This window comes from Numida meleagris, chromosome 2 (assembly GCF_002078875.1).
Source record: "Numida meleagris isolate 19003 breed g44 Domestic line chromosome 2, NumMel1.0, whole genome shotgun sequence".
Lineage (NCBI taxonomy): Eukaryota > Metazoa > Chordata > Aves > Galliformes > Numididae > Numida > Numida meleagris.
The window spans coordinates 98,731,625-98,755,013 of NC_034410.1; the positions used below are offsets into that span (position 1 = coordinate 98,731,625).

Here is a 23,389-nt window from a genome sequence, read left to right on the forward strand (position 1 = left end):
GATTGTAACAAATAAACTGTTGTGTTGTTTTTTTTTTTTCTGTCGAGATTTTGCAGTCTATTACTCAATTCTGCCCATGGCAATAGCCATTTCTACATTTCTCTGAAGAACACCCAATGAAACCCTACATTCTTAGCAGTAGGTTTCCCCACAGCTTCAGGGGACTTCAGGGTACCATACTTGAATGGTAAAGGTGAGGTGTTTTATTTCCATATGTTTGAAACCAGGGCTGATAACCTGAACAGAGGCAGACTGGGAAGAACAGGTCACTCCCTGCATTGCACAAGCATGTGCTAAAATGTGCATGAAGTGAATGGCTTCTCATGTAGCATGGAGTGTTGTGTTTCACATGAATTTTTCTTTTTCTTGCAAAAAAGTGAGTGTATGTGGATGCTTCCTTAAAAAAAATGAATCATTAAGGATGGTTGTTGGACAAGTTGGAAGAATAGGGAATAAGCTCTGCTACCATTGCCAGAAATAAAAAAGTAAAAAAATTCCAGTCCTTCTAGATTCCTTACTTCAATGCTGCATGTGTTTCTTCTGGTATTCCACATCTCACTCTCGAGGATAACTCCTCCAGAGTCTCCATGCTGCGGAGGCAGAAGGAGAGGCCCTGCTATTCCTTTGCCCCAGGAGGTGTCTCAGCACGGACATTCGCTCTGCTTTGCCGTGGACAGTTTAATAACATTACCTTTTTACCCGTTTTGAGGTAGACTTTAAGGTCAGGAAGGAAATTGCTGTAATAAGATGTACTCTGCTTGCTGAAGGATACAGTTTCAGTTACCCCCTGCATGTTTTAATTGTTTAATGAATTCCACACAGTCTCTTGCAAACTGCCTTACATGTGAAACTTATTACTGCGTGCAAAAGGGAATTTTTTTAATGTCTTATCCTTTTGACCGACTCACTGCTTACATTTCAGTTAATTTAATATGAAAAGCTTTAGGTTAGGATTGTGTTAGGTTTGTCTTCCTTACCCAGGACATGTTTCACTAAATGTGACTGGGCTGAGGTGCATCGTTGGCATTATACAGAATGTTTTCTGCCCCCAGACTCACTAATTAGGGCTGACTTAGATTAGCCAGGGGATTCAGCTAAGATCTATGTTACCTGACACGTGTCAGTAGGAGTCTGAGTATTGCCTGAATATGTTCCAACTGAATAGAGTTAATATACAACTCCTCTGGCTTACGTTTTCAAAATGCTGTGTACTGCTTTTTATGAGTTAAAATACTTGTCAATTCAGAAAGCACAGTGTTCTGGAAATCGATACCCATGTTGTCTGGCTGAGCCAAAAAGATTTCTTTCTTCAGTTATTAAACTGAAGCAAAAGTAAAAATGTTTGTGCTTGCTTTTAGTGCATTTTACATTTTTCTAAGGTTTTTCACTGAAGCTAAAGAAATCTTTTTTTTAATTATTTTTATTTTTCAAGACATTTCATGTTGAACCCAGCATTTTTGAAATGCCACAAGTTGGAGGATGCTGCTGTGGCTCTTCTGGGGCTGGAGCATTTCCTCTTGCCCAGAGAGGCTCGGCTCTTCTGGGTCCCCAAGCTGGGAACATCTGGGTTGCGTGGTACTGAGAGGCAAGGTCTGTAAAACCTGATAGGAAAACATGCCCAGTTGATTAGACAGCTGGGTCTCTTGTATTTCCTCCAGTTAATACACAGGTACGCTATAGAGACTGAAGGAGAACCAAGAATGCTTTACTGAGCAGAAGACATGGTTACAGTGGTTACAGTGAGGACAAACACCAAGACTTTTACCAGGAAAAATATCTAGTACATTTGCTCTCTACATCTGTTTCCTGCATCTAGTCCTCTCATCTCTTGCCTTTCATTAATAGATTCTGAAAATGATTTGAGGAGTTAAATGATGCGTTTAGGAGGCAGACATCTTCATTTTGGTGATTTGGAGGCACTAGCCATTTCTTAATGGTGTAAGCTAGCAAGAGGGATTGACCCACATTGACATATAATTGCCCTGAAATTGCACTTTTTTTAGAGAATAAATAATTAACTGAAAATCTACGAGTGACATGTTGCCTCCAGTTCCCTCCCCTTGATGAACCAGTTGGAAAGGAGCCAGTCAGGAGCTTGTTTTCCATCTGGCGGACTTATATTTGTGTACTCAGTTGGGTTTGGTCATATACTCTCAAACCTAGATTCAGCAGGCCAGTTGCTGGTTAACCTGGGGTGATCTTTTACCCCTGAGTAGAGATCTCTTTGCTCCAGGGCCTGTCAGCCTCAGCATAGTTCCTGCTCTTTGTTCTCCTCAGCAGGCAGGGAGAGGGGTTCCTGTCCTCCTCACTATGCTTGCTGGGGTGAGACCGCTTCAAGACCTCTACGTTTGTCTTCTCCAGATGCATTGCCCTGGGTGATGCTCACAGTGGCAACGCTGCAGCTTCTTACAGGGATGCAGCCAGTACCCAGATACTGCAAGTGTTTTTTAAGCACTACTGGAGTATGATTCAGAAACATCACAAATGGTGGGCTTCTCTTACCCCTTTTCCCTTCTCCAAAATGATGGTGCTAATGCCTCCTGCTATTTCTGCACTCTGTGTCCATTCCCCATTTACCCATCTATTCCCGTTCTCCCAGTGAAGTTGGTCATTTTCTTGTCCCTGCCCCAATCTCACTACTGCCAAGTCTCCCTGCTCTTTGTGGTGTTTACTTCCCCTTTTCTGTCTTTCTTAGATGTCTCTTACTGCTGCAGCTCCCAGCCATGCTGTCTAAATAAATCTCCAACGCTGCTGTTAGTTGATCCTATTTTATACCTACTGTCTCCATGTTAACATTTTGTTGCTATTTCCAGAACAAAACTAAGTCAGCGCTTGCTTTATCATCCCCTAAAATATTAGGGTGCCTCATAAAATCTTAGCACCTCATGTAGGTGATTTTTTCCAGGTGAGCCCCATGCAGCATTTGCTGGACTGCTTTTATGGTTGTTATCCCTGTCTGCTGACAGAGAGAAGAAAATACCAGAGATGGGACTGGGTAGCATGCAAATCAAAGCTGAGGTAGATAGGGAAGTTTGTATCTTGTGTCTCTTGGTCAATTTTGCTCTGGCAAAAATGGGATTGATCCAAAGTGGGTAAAGTTTGTGCATAGCTTGCAACCACTGAGAATAGGGTAAGCTGGAACTAGATTATCTTTGAGGTCCCTTCCAACCCAGGTGCATTTATGACTCTAAGTTATCTCTCTTGACAACTGAAGCACTGATGATGCGATGCTCTCTAAGTCACCGCAGATCTAAAAGCCCGATCCTCATGCTGCCTCTCCTGTCCCAAGAGTGTCTTTCTGTGCAATGGTTTCTGTGTGATTTTTTTTCCCCTGTAGCCTCGTAATGTAGGTCAGGGAGAGCTCTGTGGCTTTTGAATTCATATGGCAAGATTACCCTGTAAATCGGACTATGTTGACAGTGGAGCTTTTTTCAGTTGAAAATAAACCAAATGTTTATGGTTGCTTTTTGCTGATAGCTGCCAATAACTGCATACAGTGAGGGTGGTGGTAGATTCCCCTTGGTGATACACTCGCGCACATTTTGCGGTCACGGAGGAGAGACACGTGTTTGCTGAGCTCGCCTAAGACCAGATAGAACAAGGGAAATATTTGTATCGATGCCCCTCAGCGGGAAGCCTCAGCTACTGTGTGAATCCCAGCAGACCTTCCTGAGTTACTGCAGATCTTCTTGCAGGAGGAGATGTTGCAGTCAGAATGCAAATGGATCGTCTGGATGTCTGGTTAAACACCAAACCCATCTCTGTCCTCCAGTACAATGAGTAGTGGTGGTACTTGCACTCTTGAAAAGCCTCCAAAGTCATGGAATTTGGTTTATTGTTGTATGAAAAGATTTAGCAAACATTTGAGACTAATTCAATTCTTGTCACGCTTATTACTGTTTGAGAAATAATATCCAGTGTTTTTTCCTGGAGGGTAGTGCTGGTAAGCGGTCAGTAGATCTCAATTTTTGCCGTGTGAATTCTCTTGATGCATTTGGAGTGCCTAAGCATTTGACAGTGATCACATTTGACACATATTTCTGTGGCTGTTTTGCACGTACAGCTGTGGCTGTTACCCTTCGACATACATATACGTGCTCTGGAGCTTTTATTATTTCTCAGGTGTTGCTTTTTGCTGCTTTGCATTGCTGCTTAGAAAGCACAGGCTTTATTCGTGAACATGCACACTGTGTAGCACGCCTGTCAGTACACTTAGAGCTCATGTGATTGCAGCAGTGTTAGAGTGATCTCTGCTGCTGCTGATGCAGAAGGCAAAGACCCTAATTTGGTTCTATTCCAACGTCAGGACTAGGTCACCAATCTTCTTACTGAGATTTAGCAATCGCCTGCTTTTTTTTGCTTTTTTTTTTTTTTTGGATTAGTGCTGGCTTTTTAGGATTGCAAGCTCAAACTGTATTAAAGAAGATTGCCCTGATAAAAAGTATGCCATGTTATACAATGTCACCAACACTAGGTGCAAGTATGTAACTATAGCATAGACATATTTACCCAAATACTTGAAATAAATCGTTAGATGGTAGGTGTTAAAAGTGGCTGGTTTTAGGAACAGTAATACGTTTCAATGTGTTGTACACAATAAATATGAAGAAGCTGGTAAATTATAGTATCACTATGAAGGGGAAGAAGAAAAATAATTCTTCCCTGTATGTTGAAATACGTTGTAGGTGACTGTAAGTTTCTCTTGTGTGGCATTCATTCTCAAGCAGAGATGTAATAGTATTTCAGGTTTCATTTCAAACTTTTTGAATATGTTAGTCACCTACAGGGATGTATGGGCAGGTCCACACATAAAAATGTTAATAAAGAACTGGAAAATTTGGAGAGCTTGAATTAGCATGCAGCTTTCAGGCATAGCACTTTGTAAGAAATGAATTCATGTTGGAAAAAAAAAAGCCTTTTTATCGCATCTTTTATTAAGCTAAAGCTTTCTGAAATTGTTAAGTTCTAATTCTCTCCACATTTGACTAAATTGTTTTTTTTTCTTCCATGTATTGTGTTTGGGTTTGTGACCTGGGATAGTTCCAAATGCAGCTTACCAGTGAAATTCAGTTAGTAGCGATAGTTAAGTACATGAAAGATTAAACAGCATTTCCTTTTGGGAATCAAAAAATGAATGTTTTTTGCTTAAAACTTACTATTTTCTTTGCCACCCAAATTCTTGTTCAGTACCTGCTAGCTATGCCACGTAAACTGCTTACAAACTGATTGGAGAGTGTTATGTTGATAAGTAGATCCAAGAGACACATGTCCTCATACATGCTCAGTTATAATATTCTGTGTGTACTAAAGCAGATTTTTCTCTAAGAAATATAAAATAGTTGAAGTAAGAAGACCAGATGCGTTCAAAATAGTTGAAGTAAGAAGACTAGGTGCATTCATTTCTTTTTTTCTCTCGTTTTATATCAATTTGTCTATATCCATTTGTCCATATAGGAGATGCAGTAGGACATTTGTTGTTTGCTCTGTCCCTTTGTTTGCTTTGCAGTTTGTTGTACAGCTTTCTATAAGTAAGTTCTGTGAAGTTTTTGCTCTGTAGCAGAATTGACTTTCTTTACAGTATATTATGTCATGCATGGAACATTTTTCTCAATATTTTTGACTTTCAGAGGAAACAAAATGTTGATTTTCTGGAATTTTCAGCAAACACAGCAAGGGACTTAGAGGGCTAAACTCCAGTGGTCGAGTTATGTTTTGTTTTTAAAAGACCTCATCTTGCTACTTATATACATGTTGTCTGTGGGATACACTTCATTAAACCAGGGGAAAACTTGCTGATTATCTGCCAATTAACACTACAGGAGAGATTTTCCATACTATTTTTCTTCCTGAATGCTACTGAGTGGGTACGTACGTACTTTCCTGCTGAAGGCTAGAGTTGAGAAATCATAGATCCCCAGAGAAATTTGGAGATTCTTTTCTTTTCTGTCACCTCTCTCCTTCATTGCCTTTTCCCTGTGGAGAAAAATTAGAGGAAATTAAGCAATGCAAGAACAAGTCCTCTGAAAGTGCAAAATTACAAACGTGTGGAAGGGCACTGAAGTCAAGCTTCTTTGGAATGGCTTTATGCGTTTATCTTCCTCAGGAAAAATTAACCCTCTGCTATTGTTTTTTTTTTTTTTTTCCCATTTTCTAATGAAAAGTACTGATTAGCTTAAAAAAAAAAAAAGTTTTTGCTGTTGGAAATGTTATGGCCTAAAATGTCATGATTAGCATCAATAAGTTCTCAATTCAGTTCAGGCCTTCGTATCTTGGCCAGTTCAAGCTCTTCCTCCATGGAATATGGAAATGTCACGATGAGTAGATTTTTATTTACCAGAATTATTGCAATTGACTCTCCATAGATGGTGACTCTTGAAGTCATGGTCAACTGCTCCTTCATACTTGGAACAACACCAAACATTTACGTACTCATAAGATTGTATATGTTTGTGAGTGCAGACATTATGTGCATTAAATTGTGCTCATATTGGCGTATGCACATAAAATTCTGACATATTTATAAAGTTTACATCTCTTCTACAGAGATAGGGTTCTCATTGTAAAAATGGACTAGGAAACTTGCATGCTCTTGCCTCCTTTACACACAAGTGAAGACTCTGCACAAGTCGTGTTTTTTCCAGGATTGGCTCTATTTTTGTGGATGATGGGTAGCTGCTGAAGAAAGATTCTGAACACTGTCAGAAGGCTGGAATTCAGTGACTCCGAGGCTTACTGTAGATATCTCAGCTGGGGGAGTTTGTGGGAAGAGTGCTTGCTGCGGCAAGTACAAAGTATTCGTGACAAACAGCTAATCACTTGTTTGTGTTGCAAGAGTAATTGCAGAAGCTGCAATGAAATGAGTATGCGATGAATGAGTATGAAAGTTCTCCCTTGTGTATGATAGTTAGTCGATGCTATATGCATCTCAAATTTTAGGGGCATTTTCCTATGCTTGCACCATCATCGTGGTCTGTGCAGTGTAGAAACTGAGCTGTCAACAGAAAGGCAATTTAAACTGAAACAGTAAAATCAAATAATAAATTTGAAATAAAATCAGTGGTCTGGGCTTAGCCAGAGTGTTTTTCATCGTGCATTGTGAGAAAAATCAGCTAATACTTCTCCACCAAAAGGAATGAGGTTAAAGGAAGAGGTGAGTACAGTCACATGCCAAAATGCATTACTCCATGCAAGACTGGAGCCAGCCCACACGTTTATACAGTGTATTGTTGAGATCCATTGGAAAGTGCAAATGATAATTAGGAATGTGAACCAGATAACCTCAACGTCATTTAAAGTCCAATTATTTCTACCGGGATTTCATGATACTAATCTGTTTGTTCTTCTTCCAGCGATTGTGCCCACTGGAGTTATTACAGTAATTGTACAGAAGTTAAGGCCATGCTAGTGCTAGTGTTGCTTGTTCGCTGGCAGTGTGACAGCTTGTCTGAGGAAAGCGGTGATGTTTGTGCAGAAAGAAATGTGCACTTTCTGTTTGAAACCCAAGTCCACAGCTGTGATAGCGGTTTGTCTCTCTGCTCTTTGGCTGAACAGCAAGGAGACAAGGTTCCTGCTCAGTGGGGTGCATGACCTTGTAGCTACTATGCAATGCAGATGCTGGGTGTGGGGTGGCACAACCAAATCCCATTATAGCTCACTGACTGGGGAACTCTGTCCCTGGGTTTCCCTTACCTATAAAAACTCACTCTCAGGGTGATTGCTTGTAATTGCTTTCAAACAGCACGCACGTACCTTTGTGCTGCAGACAGCTTCCTCCCTCCTCCTTTGCTCAGCATTTTGCATACACGTGAGACTGCAGCATTGTCTGCAAAAATAGCACCACTCTGAAAATATGACACTTCGGGGGCTGCAATAGCTTTAATTTCTAGGAAGCGGAGGGGGTTGTTTTCTGCTCTTCAGCTGTTCATACTATTTCCCTGTCAGTGAGAGGAGGGTAATCTGCTAGTGAATAAAAATAGAGTGTGAGAGTAGACTAACACTCTGCGCTTTCATCAGGTATACGACAATTAACCCCTTAGCAGCTGTTGAGGTGCAGGGGAGTGCTGTCATCTCAGATGTGTGGGATGGAGGGGGCAGGGGAGGCCAACTGGGCTAGCACCTGGTCTGAGCAGAGCAATGGGTAGCACTGGGCCAGGTCCACTTGGTATCATCAGGACAGGTGCTGTGGTGTTAAAGCTGGGTGCCAAAATGCCAAATGGGCAAATTTCAGATGGTGGGGGTTCAGGAGTAGTGCAGGATTACCAAAACAGGAGCCGCAGTAGCTTGTTTTTGAGAGGTGATGCCTCTCAGAGGCAGCAGCTCCGTATCCTAGAATCAAAGAATCACCAAGGTTGGAAAAGACCTCCAAAGATCATCCAAATGACCACCTACCACCAATATTTCCCAACTAAACCATGTTTCTTAGTACTACGTTTCTAAACGTTTCTTGAATGCCTCCAAGGACTGTGACTCAACCACCTCCTTGGGCAGCCCATTCCAGCAGTGCCTGACCACTCTTTTGGAATCCTGATTAATTGTCTCTGTCATAATTAGCTTCCAGCTGGGAAGTACCATCCAGCGTGTAACATTTGAAATCTTCCACTTAGAATCATAGAATCATTAAGGTTGGAAAGACCACTAAGATCGTCTAGGCCAACTGTCAACCCATCATCGCCATACTACTGAACCACATCCCTCAGTGCCACATCTACACGATTCTTGAACAGCTCCAGGGATGGTGACTCCACCACCTCCCTGGGCAGCCTGTTCCAATGCTTCACCCATCTTTCTTTGAATAGATTTTAAACATCCAGCCTGAACAGCCTGGTGCAACATGAGGCCATGGCCTCTTGTCCTCTCACTGTTACCTGGGAGAAGAGGCTCCCACCTTGCCACAACCTCCTTTCAGGGATTTGTAGAGAGCAATGAGATCTCCCCTGAGGCTTCTGTTCTTATATCACAATAAATAGCAAAAAGGGTTTGCATGGTCTCACTAACACCTGCATGACAAGAATGCTTGTGTTACAGCCATGTATTATGCTGTTAGCTGCTCATTTCTGATGCAGTTTTCCTTGTTGCTTATTACAATATAATATCACATAGTTTTTTAGCCCAATTGCTTCAATTGAGGGCATGACCTGCGGGTCCTGATAGACGATGAGATGAACAAGAGTCAACAGTGTGCCCTGGCAGCAAAGATGGCCAGTGCCATTCTGGGCCACACTGAGCAGAGAGCTAACAGCAAGTGAAGGGAAATGATCCTTCCTCTCTGCTCAGCGCTGGGGATACCTCACCTGGAGAGCAGGATCTGGTTCTGGAGCGTACTGGAGAGAGTCCAAGGAAGGGCCGCAGAGATGATGAAGTTCCTGGAGCACCTCTCTGGTGAGGAGAGGCTGAGAGAGTTGGGACTCTTTAGCCTGGAGAAGTGGAGGCTCACAGGGAATCTCATAAATGTCTATAAATACCTGAATGGATGAGTAAAAAGGACAGCCAGAGTGTTCTCAGCAGTACCAAGTGAAAAGAGAAGAAACAATGAGCAAGAACTCAAATAAAGCAAATTCCATTTACTGTGAAGGTGGTCAAACACTGACACGGGTTGTCCAGAAGGATGTTGGAGTCTCCATCCTTGAACGTATTCAGACCCTATCTGGACATGTTACTGAGCAACTGACTCCCACTGGTTCTGCTTGAGCAGAGGGGTTGGACTGGATTACCTCCACATATCCTTTAGCACCTCAACCTTCCTGGAGCCACTGATTATATTATATTAATATACAATACATATTTTTTGTCTGAAGTGACAAAGTATGAATAACAATAACATTTTTTCATTTTAATAACATCCATTCATCTTAAATACGCTACAGCTTATGGGTTTAATCATAATAAAGGAAAAGTTTCTCATTATTTTTCTGCATTAAATACCAGACATTGTACCCAAATGTTCACCAGAGAGAATAATTGACTTTCTAATAATCTTGTTATCCTCATAGAGCTAAAAAGAAAAATTGAGTTTTTGAGCTCCCTATTCAAAATGTTGTACAATATGTTACCTTGGTTACCCACGTCTCATATGGGACGGGTAGGATGGAGGAATATTGTCTGAAGAAGTTCCCTGAACTTGTGGGTGAGTGCAGTGGGCATACACCAAGTCCTTGCATTTTTTGCCGAAATACTTGCATAGAATCTTAGAATCTCCCAGGTTCAAAGGGACCCATTAGGATCATTGAGTCCAACTGCTGGCTCCACAGAGAACCACTCAAACATCAGACCGTATGTCTGAGTGCATTGTCACACTTTTTGAACTCTGGCAGCTGGGGGCCATGAGCACAGCCCTGGGGAGCCTCTTCTGGGGCCTGAGTACCTTCCACTGAATGACCTTTTCCTGATATCAAACCTGAAAATAGCATTGACCGTGTTTTCTCTTTTTCAGTGCTTTAGAAAAAGGCTATTATCACCAAAGATACAGAAGGGGAGAGCATCCCTTGAGTGGATTAGGGCATTGTGTAGGGATGGGGGCATGCTGGGCAGTGGAAGTGTGGCAGAAGCCAGACAGTGAGTGTAGGAGTGGAGGAAAGGGGGTATCAGGTAGAGTCAGTGGTGCTGAGTAGCACAGAGGGCTGCCGTGCTAGGCTGGGGGTAATGGGGAGCAGAACAGCAGCAGCACATAAAGCTGATGTGGGGAGGATTGAGCCTGGCCTGTTTCTGGGGAAGCCAATAGGGACTTGGAGAGCTTTTTGTGACCTTCTGCCTCCTGAGGAAGAAGAGGCTCATGTCCAAAAGCAGAGGAGAAGCTGGCGAGGAAAGATGCTGTTTCTCCTCTGCCTTGGGTGTGGGAATCGCTGGCGGGTGCAGACCTGCCAAGTTTACTGCTGTTGGCTCTTCTCACTGGGAGCTTGACTAGAAGGCTGTTTTTTCTAATTTCAGTTTTGGATGAGAGCGGCGGGCTTTATACAGTTGCAGGAAAGAGTGTGTGAAAAGTGTAATTTTTGCTCCCTGACTTCTGTACTCGTTTATACTGTCCAATGTATGTTCTGCATTCTTTCTGTGATCTTGCTTTCCCAAAGTGTGAGGAAAGTGTCTCTTTTTTTACATCTGTACATTTTCTTTCATTGCATTCATGCATGAAATGTAACTGAGAATATTTCTGGAGGACAGTCTTTCCATATGGACCTTTCACAACAACTCTTCATTTGCATGGCCAATATTTTATAGCATGGAGTTTGGGTTTTTTTTTTTTTGCTATGATTTATTTATTTATTTACTAAAAACATTACAAAGGCACAAAGCACATTCTTCTGGCCCTTCTAAGAATCACTTGACATTTTTGATAGTAAGCTGCGATTTTCATCACCTTGGTCTTGTCACACCAAAATGATGGAATGCAAAGGTTTAGGGTGGATAATTTGACCTTTCTCTACTCCTCCTCCCATTCTCTCCGTGCTGAAGCAATGATACCCACACCTTATCTGCTATGCTAATTTGGGTACTTGGTAAAATAAAAGTAATTAACAGGAGCGTGGGAGGTCTGCTCATTTCCTTTAATTATGTACTCCTGACTAAACTTCTTAATTTCCTCTGGATTTATGCAGATGCTGCCCCTCACTGTGTTTTTGTGCTTTACAAGGGCAGCAGTGGTAGCTCCATTTCCAGGCAGTGTGCATCCCTAAGTGATAGGAGCCCCCTAAATCCTGCTCCAGTGATGGCTCTGACCTGGGAAGAGGCACTTGGGCAGCGGCTTATCTGTCTTGATTTTGATGGGCTTTTCTGTGAACAGTAAGGAAAGTTGTCTTTGTAAGGTTAACTCTCAGCCATCACCCAGGGAAAAGAGAACATCCTGCCCAGGGAAGGCTGCCAGGTACACATGGTGCTTCTGAAGCCCTTTTGCAGCACCAACGAGATTTTCCCATATTCAGATGCAGCAGGATTTGTGTGAAAAGTGGCTCAGTGTAACTTGGGCATCATCCTAGGGAAGGAGGAGGACAGATTTTGTCATAGGCAAAAAATGAGCCATGCAAGTTATTCCAGGCTTCTCATATTTAGTCCCACTTGCCCACAATGTGTAGAAATCCTGAGCACTGTTTTGTGCAGTTCCCTGTTAAAACATTGTACCTTGCAGCTGCTAGCTCCTATTTCTCAAAGCTGACATCTGTGTAGCTGCACAGCTCTCTTAGCCATGTAAAACAGCTCTCATGTTGACCTTGTGTGACTCCTAAAATAGGACATTGAAGTGTTATGAGTCAAATGAAGATGGTGCAGTGATGCAAGCAGTAGCATGTACAGCTAACATGCTTATTTTACACTATTTAGTGTAATGAATTTGTCTGTCACCAAGTAGAAATGCAAGTATTTGGGAAAATATGGCATTGCTTATTTGGAGCAGAGATGTGACTGTTTGGCTTGAGGGCTCTGGCTTTGTTCCTCTGCACACACCAGTAGTGGAATTGTCTCCGTGAAACAGCAATACAAAACCATCAAGCTCTGTTAGCTACTTCCAAGTCTAGGGTGTGAAGAATTAACATTTGTTTGAAATTATGAAGGAGCTGGGGTGCATTTTTACTTCCTGATCCAGGGCTGGATGTGTGTGGCAAGGCATGAGTAAGCCTAGAGCTGCTTGGTCAAGTGATGCTAGAAGACACAGTAAATTAAGTTAGAGCAGTACTCTTGCGATACACTTCTATGGCTGGTTTTTCTGTCTGCTGAAGAATACATGTTAGACTGTAACAGCCACTCCAACAGCCTCCCCATCAATAAAACTGTAGAGAATGTTTCCCTGTATCCTATCTAACGTACCTCCAGAGCCTCAACAGAAATACTGATTTTAACAAAAATTAGGTTATGCTATGCACCTTACTCCAACATTGTTCCTAATGTTTTTTGCTGAGTATTAGCAAACCTGTTCTTGTTTTTATTTATTTATTTTTAAATTTATGTTGGCTTGTTGTCACTTCTAAAATAGTTGGAGGCCAGCTTTGGGCCCCACAGCTTTGTTGGCATAGCCCAGTCAGTTTGGATTGTGAAATATTTGCACACCCCAGCCAATGCTGCTGGACGGGCAGCTTGGTATGGTTGCAGCTGTACTGACAGAGCCGCATTTTCCTCTTCTCCATTTGTATAACTCAGAGAGCTGGTGCAGGACTGAAAATGCTTGTGCCCACTGAGGGGCTCTGGTGACACTGCCATCGTGGTGGGGTGATGAGGGGACGCAGCTCCAAGTCGCTGACCTTTGAGGAATGACAGGCTGTAATGAATATGTTCGGCGTCACTTGTCCACAAATGGCCACTGCGTAATGCAGACAGAAGACAATGTCTGCAGTGCTCTGGATTTGTTCTCATTATTTTAATGAAGATAAATTTGGAAGAAGCATTCTGTCTTCTTTTGTTTCAGCATTCTGCTGGCTTTTGAAGTAATTATTGTATTTCCATTCTGCTTAAAGTCATGTGTATGTTACAGATAAAGAAACTGACTGGCTGACGTCAACTAAAATATTTATGTATGTGTGTGTGCATGTTTGAAATGAAGTGGGTAGATGTTTTCCTTTAGCTGAGGTGCACGTAGGGAAGCAGACAATGTCTGATGGCCCAAATAATTTTGAATTCCTTGTCATAACTAATGCATATTAAAGTTGGCACAGGTACTTATGAATAGGACATTTTCTGTCTGTGGCTGTGTTGTTGATTTTTTTTTGAAAATTCTTTCTCAGTGTCATATATTACATTGAGAACTAGTATGACCTGAATTTTTACTGTCCAATATAAGAGAGACTACGATGCTTCTGCTAAAAGCTCTTGCTGTAGACAATGAGTTATCTTTTCATATAACATTCTAGCAATAAAGAAGGTCAGTGGAACGCAGGAAAACTGCTTTTTTACCTAGTTTCATTCCATATGAGATACTAGGCTCTCTCACTGATTTCAGTAGATGGTGTATTTGTATGTCCCTGTATATTAGACAGAAAAGGATCTTGGAATCAATCCACAGTATTACCGAAGCAAGAAATGCCTTCACGTTTGGCTTTTCCTCCAGTGGATTGCCTGAATCATAGCTCTGATAATCCATTGCAGGGAATATTTTGTACCATTGTTTGTTACCACTGTTGCAGAGTACAGTCTGGATTACTGAGATATATCCTCACAATAAATCTGAGGTTGCAATTTCTGAAGGACAGAATAGATGTCTTAATTGATGCTTGAAACATGGCATGTACTAACTTATTTTTAACTCCACAGCAAGACCTGAGTTCTTATGAAAAGCAGATTTGCCCCATTCAGCGGATTCTTGTGAAACTCCAGATCAATATGTCTGAAAAAATGGATGAGTTGAAATAAATCATTTCTGAGTTAGGTTTGAGGACTAAACAGAAAAGATGCTATTCTAATGGTTATGTTTATTTTTCAAACATGATTTTTTTTCCTCTTCATTTCCCACAGAAACGTTCCAGAGGTCAAGTACTATTCGACAAAGTGTGTGAGCATCTGAACCTTTTGGAAAAAGACTACTTCGGGCTAACATACAGAGACACAGAAAACCAAAAGGTATCCTACAAAATGGTGATTTGCCTTTGGCATGTGGACATCAGAGCTCCCCTGAGGCACCCCCAGACAGCTGCAAACAATCCAGAAGCTGTTTTGTCTTCTCATCTAGTTGCATATGTGTACCTTGAGTAATTATTTTTTGTATCTCCTGAGAGCATCCCCTGGGCTTCCTTGCCTTCCCTCAGTGTGAGCATGAAAGAAGTTAATCATATACCTCACTCTTCTTCTAGTTTGATTTGTTACATTGCTGCCATAAATGAAAGTCAGTTTTACATTCCTATATACTGCTAAGCATATAATACTAAAATGTGACTTATTTAATGTTAAGCTTGTGGTGCACATAGGCAGGAGTTGCTTCATTTCTAAGAAATCTTGACTTCAAATCTTGACCTAGCTTACCACAGCATTGTTCAATTTGCCTAAAGGCATCAGCAATTGGCAGCACTAGTGAATCCCATTCTGCATTTCTATAGCTCAGGTTTAGCATTAAATGAGCTGTGTATAAACAGTATTAACAGAGTGCAAGATGATCTAAGGCTCAGGTAATATATGTATTATTGTGGACACATTGTGATGAAAGAGAGAGTATCAAAAGATACTTTAAGTGCTGCATGGTGCACTTTTTTTGACTTCTTATGATAAATATTTTGAAAGAATCCAGTAACAAAACTCAGCAAGATGTTCCATAGCCCAGCAGACATCACCAGGTAGAGTTGTTTTGTGCTTTGTATGGTCTCAGAGGTCTTCCCTGACAAGGCTGGAGTTACTACTATCTCTTTAGCTCTTTATGTCAGGTGAGAACAACAGCTTTGTTTTCTAGGCTTCCCTTTGTTTCCGTTATATATATGATACATAAGAAATGAATGGGTTCTTTTTCTTCCCCTTCTTCTTTCTTACAGATTTCTAAGTGTGAAGATTCTGTTTTTGTTTCAGAAAGTCACTTAAGCAGACACTTAGGCAGTCCATGCTAGTCCGAGATAATGCTTTACCATATGCTTAGGTTTTCACTGTAATAAAATTTAAGCAAATATCTAAATGCATTTCCAGATAGGAATGCTTTCCTGCGCTGCAAAGAAAAAGATGCTTTCATTTTAAACACGTGGCTTAGAAGTGACAAAGATCTATAAATTGCCAGTTACTTTAGAGGGCTAAACAGCTGAAAATGGAGCGACCCCATATTTATTGATCAATAACATGCACATTTCTAACGTCGAAGTACTTAGCATCTCACCTCCATCCTCTGCCAGACACGTTCCAGCCAGGCAATGTGTACTCACATCACGTGTCACATTTGAAAATAGAAATCCTGATGTGCCTTTAATTTATTGGTGCATAGTGCGCTTTTACAGAAAGCTTAGAAATAGCTGGAACTCCTCAGGCTTGTGTTTTGCACCACTAACTGCATTTAGACAGCTGCAAACTGGTTGTTTTTCTTGGATGTAGGGGTTGTTGTGTTCTGCCTGTTTGATATTTCTGTAATATTTTTTCTATGATACATCTGTTTTTCTTTCTTTGGAGAAAGTGGAACTTTCCTCGGGGAGGTGAACTTTTTGTTCTGGTCTGTGCAAGGCATTTTAAATGTTAATTTGATTCCATTAGAGGATGAGACATATCTTTGGATACCTCCCTGTATCACAGAGGCAGGGCAGGGGGCTCTGTGAGGTGCCAGCTCTGGCTGCAGTGGCAGCAGTAAGGGACCTCAGGCTCCTGCTTGCCTCTGGAGGAATTTGGTTTCAGCCAGCAGTGCTCCTTGACAGCCAGGGAATAGGAGCAAATCGCAGTGATAATCCCTCACCTCTTCAGTAGGATTTTATGTGATCTCCTTGCAAAGCCACCAGCCTTGGGGTAACATGGATGGGGGCAGCCCTGGCAGTAACTCTGGCCCTGGAGATGCCCTCATGCTTACAGGTAGTTACAAATGGGGCAGTGTCCTATGGCTCAGTTGTGTGTCTTCTACAAAGATCAGTAGCAATCCTAATTCTACCTCATGAAAGTTACTATTACCTCTGCCCACTGCTGTTCCAGAGAGAAGAGGGTGGGCATGCAGGTTTTCTAGCTTTTTCTCATAGCACTGTTTTAAAAATGGTATTGATTGTGTTTTCTAACTCAAACTGAAGAAAGGAAACATTTTCTTTTCAGAATTGGTTGGACCCTGCCAAGGAAATCAAAAAGCAGATCCGAAGTAAGTTTGTTATCTTTTGTATTTTTCTTTCGGTGATTCTGGAAAACTTTTCCTTCTGGTGTACCCAGACCACAAAATTTGAGGAAAAAACCTCTTTGTCTCCAAACTGTTTTTATCTGTTTTCCATTGCTGGAATTGGGCACAGCCTTAGTTTCTCAGCCGGTGTGGTCTCTTTACATATGGAAAGCCACCTCATAGAGACCTGTGGGCTGGCAGTGCCTGTTCCCTTGTTGGCCTCCATCATGCAGAGGGTCAGGCTGGTGTCCCAGGTGTGGTGTCCCATGGCTTGGTGTCCCAAGCTGGAAGATCCTGGTGGCAGGTGGGCTGCAGAGCTGTAGCATCACACGTTCCATTGTGGTCACAACCCTTCCAAGAGCCTTCCATAGGAGAGGTGTCCTGTCACTGCGAGGCACAGGGGCCTGCCCCACTGCACCTTCCTGTGGGGAGAGGGCTTCTCACATCGACCCTCTGCCCACAAGGACTGTCGAGCAGGTGGGCCACACACCCCTTTATCCCCACTTATGTGTAGAATCATGGAATCATAGAATTGTTCGGTTGGAAGGGACCCTCTAAGACCATGTATTCCAAATTGCCTGCAGTAAGCAGGGAGACACCTACAGCTAGATCAGGTTGCTCAGAGCTTCATCCTTCCTGACCTTGAATGTCTCCAAGGACAGGATATCCACCACTTCTCTGGGCAACCTGTTCCAGTGCCTCACCACCCTTACTGTAAAAAACTTCTTCCTTATGTCCAGTCTGAATCTCCCCTCTTTTAGTCTGAAAGCATTTCCCCTTGTTCTTTCACACCTGACCCTACTTAATGAGTCTGTCTTCTTCTTTCTGATAGCCCCCTTTAGATACTGAAAGACCACTATCAGGTCTCCCTGGAGCCTTCTCTTCTCCAGTCTGAAGAGCTCCAGCTTTTTCATGTCATATATATATATGCGTATACGTTTATAAGTTACTTATTTGCACTACTGATATTTATATTAAATCCAGGCACACTGTTAGTACCCATGCTGAAATATTATTCTGATGTGAAGATAGCACTCTAAAATATCTTCCCTTCCTACATTTCAAGAGCTTGAACTTTGCTTCTGAAATGGATGTTCAATTCACAGAGAACCAGTTAATTTTCTGCTTCACGTGAATATTTTAAAAAGCCCTGTTGTTAAATTTAGATGTCTGCTACATTAGAAATTCAAAAATGTCTGGAAGGAAAACTGTGTCAGGGCTGCCAGGCTCAAAACTTGACCTGCCTTTTTTTCACCCTCACTTTTTCAAATTGATGAAATGTTTGTGTGTGTTACTTTTTTTGGCAGGAAAACGTCAGTATTTTTTTTTATTTTGTAAATAACCTACTACCTGTGCATTTACAAGCAAACTCATCTGGTGGTTCACATTTCTTGGATCAGGCCTGGCAAATGAGTCAGTCCCCTCTCTGGGATTCAAAAGGTTGAATCTTCTGCTGCTGTGAGCAACTGTACCTTTCCACCAGTGTTATTTTCATTATAAGCAAATGATCAGCAAAGAAGAGCCATGAAAATCTGTGCTCCATTGTATGCTTTTTTTTAGTCCACAAGGAAGGTGGCTCTGGAGAGGAAGGCGCTGTAGACCTTGTTGAGTCAAGTTATGCTGATTGTCTGTGCAAGGAAAGCAGCTCAGCTTCAAACTGCTGATGTGAAATGCATTAAATATGTGCCCAAGCTGTGAGTTGGACAGTGAAAGGTTGTGACAGCGAGAAATTAACCAGGGCAGAAAAATGTAGTCCTGGACTTGGACTGGGGACAGTTGTATTTGCAGGAGATGATGATAATTTACTTGCTGTGGAGAATTCAACGTAGAAGTTGGGAACAGGAGAAGTGTGGAAAAGTAGGATTCTTATGCACGACAGTTTTCATAAATGGCACAAAAATACATGTATGCTGTATAGCTCTCAGGTATTCGTGATTCTACTGCAGACAATGGCGATTTCTTTCCGGTGTCTGAGAAACAAGGCTGCCACTGTGTCTGTGGCCTCTGGTTGTGCCCCATTAGTTTTAACCTGCTGTGTGTTATTTAAGCCCCTGTAAGTTAGAGGAGAGGGCTTCTCATTCAGTTATCTTAACCAGTCATGTTTTGCATGGAGTGAGATTTCCTTGAGGTCTCTAAGTAAACACCTTCAAACATCCCATCAGGAAGACCTTACAGTATTTCCAATCAGGTGGACATTCAGTCTGTCCAGCATATAAACTTTCTATACCAGATATACTTTGAAAACCTGTGCTCATTAGGAGGTGCCTAGACTCAAGATGCCTCTGGATTGAAGATCACGAGTTCATCAGGAGTCCTGTTTTTCACAGCATGCACAAGCATTTTCTTATTGCATAGCCAATACAGGACCTTCTGAGAGAGATGTTTACTTATTTCTAGTTAATCTCTAATTAGATTATTTTCTGAAATAGTTTCTGAAATATTCAGTATGTTTCAGAAAACTTAAGTGTTATTACTTCAGCTTTGGTTTCTTGGGTGCAGAAATACTGTAACTTATGGTGGAAATATGTTTAAGGTGTGTATTCCACAATGAAGGCCTCAATGATTAGTCCCATTAATGAGATACCACCGTGGTGCTTGTTAGCACTTTCTGGTTTGGGGTTTAGTTGCTGCTTTTGATTTGCTTTAGAGACAAGCATTAATATAACCTCTCCCTTTTTAAAAAATAGTGTTCATATTTACATTGCAGTATTCAACACTTTTTTTTTTTCCGAGTCTTTGTATTCCTCATGAACGACATCTAAAACTAATGCTCCAAAACACTTTTTGCTAAATAGTTGCAGTGATACAAACCAGTATCCCACAGGTCGCCTAAACTGACTGAAATTACTAACTGGGAATTCCCTCGTTCTGTGCTTAAGGCCAGTTTCCAGCCACACTCTCTGCATTTGTTCTTTCAGCATCCTGTCACCCAACCGTGGCTGCCACCCTGCTGCTCATTTGAACCCTACTTTGCAGTGTTTCCAGGGCCTATGTGTTTGCAAATAATTGCTTTTAGAGCTTATATAAGCTGTGTTTTCAGATGGTTAATTCCAGTAAATGTTTTTTTCAGACTGAATTTTTCTAAGTATTAGCATTGAATTGCTACTCCCTTAGGGTCCTTGCCTCAGTGAAAACCGTACTAAATAAGAAAAGAGCTGTAAGATCTGATCTAATACAGTAATCATGAAAGGGAAAATTACTATCTCCAGAATGATATACAGGAAAAAGATACTATATCCTATTCTTATTAATTTCTTGACTGGATTATTTTTAAATTTGCTAGTAATCAAATTGCATGAACATCTCCATTTGCACTCCCAGTGTGCTTCCAATAAACCTGTGTTCTTTTCCAGGTGGTGCTTGGCAGTTTGCATTTAATGTGAAATTCTACCCTCCAGACCCTGCTCAGCTATCTGAAGATATTACCAGGTGTTTAAAACGTTAAATACATTTCTAGAAGGGCCTTAAAAGCTGTTCTTGAGAGCACTTATTCTCTAATTATCCAAGAAAGGGGCTGTTTTGTGTTCCTATTGACTTGCTTTCTCTTATGAGCTTATGGAAAATCTGTGATGCTTTGGCAGAAAAGACACTGTGAACAGTGTTTGGTCCTCTGAACTCAGACAACATTTTATATTTTATTTATTTTACGATTTAACCCCAAAATCAAGCTTTTCTGATAGACACGTTCTTGAGAATTTATTTTGATTTTCACAGCGATGGCCAGTGCCTAGTTTTGCCAGTGGTAACAAGATTTTATTGTCAGCAAAATCATAACTGTGAAAGGAAAGAGGAGAATAAGTGTAACTGTAAATTCTGTGTACCATTTGGCCAGGCGTGTGGTTCGTGTGCATGGTATGATGAATGTGGTGATAATGAGCTCTGCTGAAGGGAAGGGTTGCTTTTATCCTGTGATTAGGTTCAAGGTACAGAGACTGTATCTTTGGTAAAGATCTTTGGAGCATTTCCTTATTCCTCCCCTTTGGTACAAATCCCATTTCTCTACATCAGCTCCACATTGGGGTAAGCCATGTTGGCTGGGACACCAAAAGTCATACCTCACCTCCAAGCAAGGACCAGTTGGCATCAGGCTGCCAGCAAAGCTCTTGGAGGGGTCAGGATTTCTTTCTCACCCTTAAACCTTCCAGGGGAACTCCATGTCTTAACCACAAAGCCAATGCTCTTCACTTTTTCCTGTTTTCTTCTAATCGGTGCTTATCTCCGTGTTTTTAACATCATTTACTATTGAAATATATTTTTGGGAAAGCTTCTCAGTTTGCTAAAGAGACGTCTTTTTTTGAACAGCTCGGAGTTCAGCTGCCCCTTAGGGAATGTTGTTTTATGTTTCTCCTTAAAGAAAAGAGTTATCAGTTGGCTGTATCTCAGTGATATGTTATATAAGCCTATGGATAATTCTCCTTCTGGGTCACCAAGCAAAATAACAACCCATTTTATTAAGAAATCTCCATGCAGCTTTATAATGATTAATTAAGCTTTGCTACCCACAAGTTAGGCTAAGGGTACTTTTAATTCTTAATTCTTGCTAATGCAAGAAGCTTTGGGCTTGGGTGTTTTCTGCCTGTCAGATGTGGCTCCTTTGCTGAGGGGGGCAGAGGAGCCACGTGTGAGCAGCGGCGGTGCTCCCTTGCAGGTACTACCTCTGCTTGCAGCTGAGGGATGACATCGTGTCCGGCCGGCTGCCCTGCTCCTTTGTCACTCTCGCCCTGCTGGGCTCCTACACCGTGCAGTCTGAGCTTGGTGACTACGACCCTGATGAGTATGGCAGTGACTACGTCAGCGAGTTTCGCTTCGCACCGAATCACACTAAAGAGCTGGAAGATAAGGTGATTGAGCTGCACAAGAGCCACAGGTAGGTGGATGGAGGCTGTAGGTGCTGCATTTCATTTCATATTCTGTTTCCTTAACATCGATGCTCAAATTGGTTGTTTTTCTTCAGGGGAATGACGCCTGCTGAGGCTGAGATGCATTTTCTGGAGAATGCCAAAAAGTTATCAATGTATGGAGTAGATCTCCATCATGCCAAGGTATGGACTGCAGTTCTTCGTGCTGGGAGCCCACGATGGTCATCTTTTTCATGTAGCATAGTACTTGAATTTGCATGGACTCTCTGATTTATTCTTTCTTGTTGTTCTGAGACAGGCATATTGGGAGATAAATCACTAGTCAGTGTGAGGAAAGGTGACTCCTGGGATAAGCATCTTGTAACTCGAACATGATTTAGCCTATAGACTATATGATGTTGCACATCAGCCTTCCATGATGAATAAACAGCCAAACCCTTTGGGAAAAAAATGCCAAACGGACACAGTAATGAGAAAGGATAATAGAAGCTATCTGGAGAGTGATCAGTTTTCATTTCCTTCAGCTACATTTTGCAATTTAATAAGGCCAAGTAGGGCATCTTAGCTAAATAAGCAGATCATTTCCATCGGTGCAAAGAACACTGAAGCAATCATTTAGCTGTGCTGAAGACCTAATCAGACTGATAGTCATAGGGAAACAGCGGCTGATCTCCCTTCTGTAGTGTGGTCGTTCCAATTGACTGGGAGGGCGGTAATTCTGCTGGAAACATTCTCCCATGATGAGGTGGTTTCCCTAATGATCAGCAGGTTAAGATAAAAACCAAAAATGGTCGTTTCTGTCATGGCTTGGGAGAGCCACCTGCCAGCTTTGTATTTGTGGCGCTTTTTTTTGCCCAAATAAGTAATTTCTTCACACTCCACTCTTCAGTTTTTCTTCACTTATCAAAGTAAGGTTAATGGATGTTAACATATCTGAGGTTAGCAAGCATCCTTGGCAAATGAGTACCAAACAAAGACTCCTGAGCTGTGCAGAGTGCTGCATTTTCTGTAAAGGTCAAATTGCTGTGAGCCTGTTTCTATGCTGCAGCAGATCCTTTCAAGAACTGAGATAAATTTGCAGTTTGGATCTTGAAAGGGCCTGCAGCCGTTTCCCTGGGGCGTTTCATAGGAATTGTGCATTGTGGTAATTCAAGGCTGTCTTTTGTGTTCTGTTAATTACCTCTACTGAAAATGAAAAATCTGGGTATGGCTCAGTGGGCAGCACTTGACCAGGAGGTATGCCACGGCTCTTCCTGTGTGTTGCAGATAGGCACAGAATCTTGAGGCACTTTTGGAGCAGAGATAGAAATGGATTGGTGAATGTCACTCAGTAGCTTTTTTTCAGCATCCTTTGTCCAACGCAAATCTGCAGAACAGCAACAAAGTGAGTTCCTGTTCTCAATATGTTACAAGCTTCGTTACTAAAATTTGACGTAGCATGGCATTAAGGGCTGAGTATTTTTCTTTTTAAATACTGGATAAAAGCTGTGAAATTTAAGTTAGGATGTCCTGAGATAACCTTTCTTTTCTCCTCCTTACAAAGTATCAGTGTCCATTTTTACTTTTCCGTTCTTTATCTTGAAATACTCCGAGCAAAGTAAGTTGGTAGGCAAGCCAATGTCTCTCAAAAGTAATATTCTTAATATTAAAAGCTGCATTGATAACTGAATTGGGTATGTCTGTGGATTAAGAAACCCAACAGTGATCTCAGAAATTGAGCTAAAAGAGGAAAAATTAGAATCGGCATAAGAAGTAGCATTTAGTTTTAATTAGGTCTGCCGGTGTGATGGGATGGTATCAG

At 41.6% G+C, this 23,389-nt stretch overlaps 1 protein-coding gene and 1 long non-coding RNA gene across 7 annotated transcripts in view; one reads left to right on the forward strand and one right to left on the reverse strand.

Annotated features, from left to right (window-relative positions):
• EPB41L3 (erythrocyte membrane protein band 4.1 like 3) overlaps positions 1-23,389 on the forward strand; it is a 93,981-nt gene that overhangs the window by 37,481 nt on the left and 33,111 nt on the right. For all 6 annotated transcript variants that reach the window (XM_021386824.1, XM_021386822.1, XM_021386818.1 and 3 more), the window contains exons 4-8: positions 14,428-14,532; positions 16,672-16,714; positions 20,083-20,158; positions 21,378-21,596; positions 21,684-21,771. In XM_021386824.1, the coding sequence (XP_021242499.1) occupies positions 14,428-14,532; positions 16,672-16,714; positions 20,083-20,158; positions 21,378-21,596; positions 21,684-21,771 (531 nt within the window). The remainder of the gene's footprint in view (positions 1-14,427; positions 14,533-16,671; positions 16,715-20,082; positions 20,159-21,377; positions 21,597-21,683; positions 21,772-23,389) is intronic.
• LOC110393684 lies at positions 1,436-8,529 on the reverse strand. Its single transcript, XR_002435115.1, has 4 exons — positions 8,389-8,529; positions 7,750-7,822; positions 5,877-5,973; positions 1,436-1,601 (listed from the first exon to the last, which is right to left on the reverse strand). It is a non-coding gene; the product is annotated as an uncharacterized LOC110393684 (long non-coding RNA).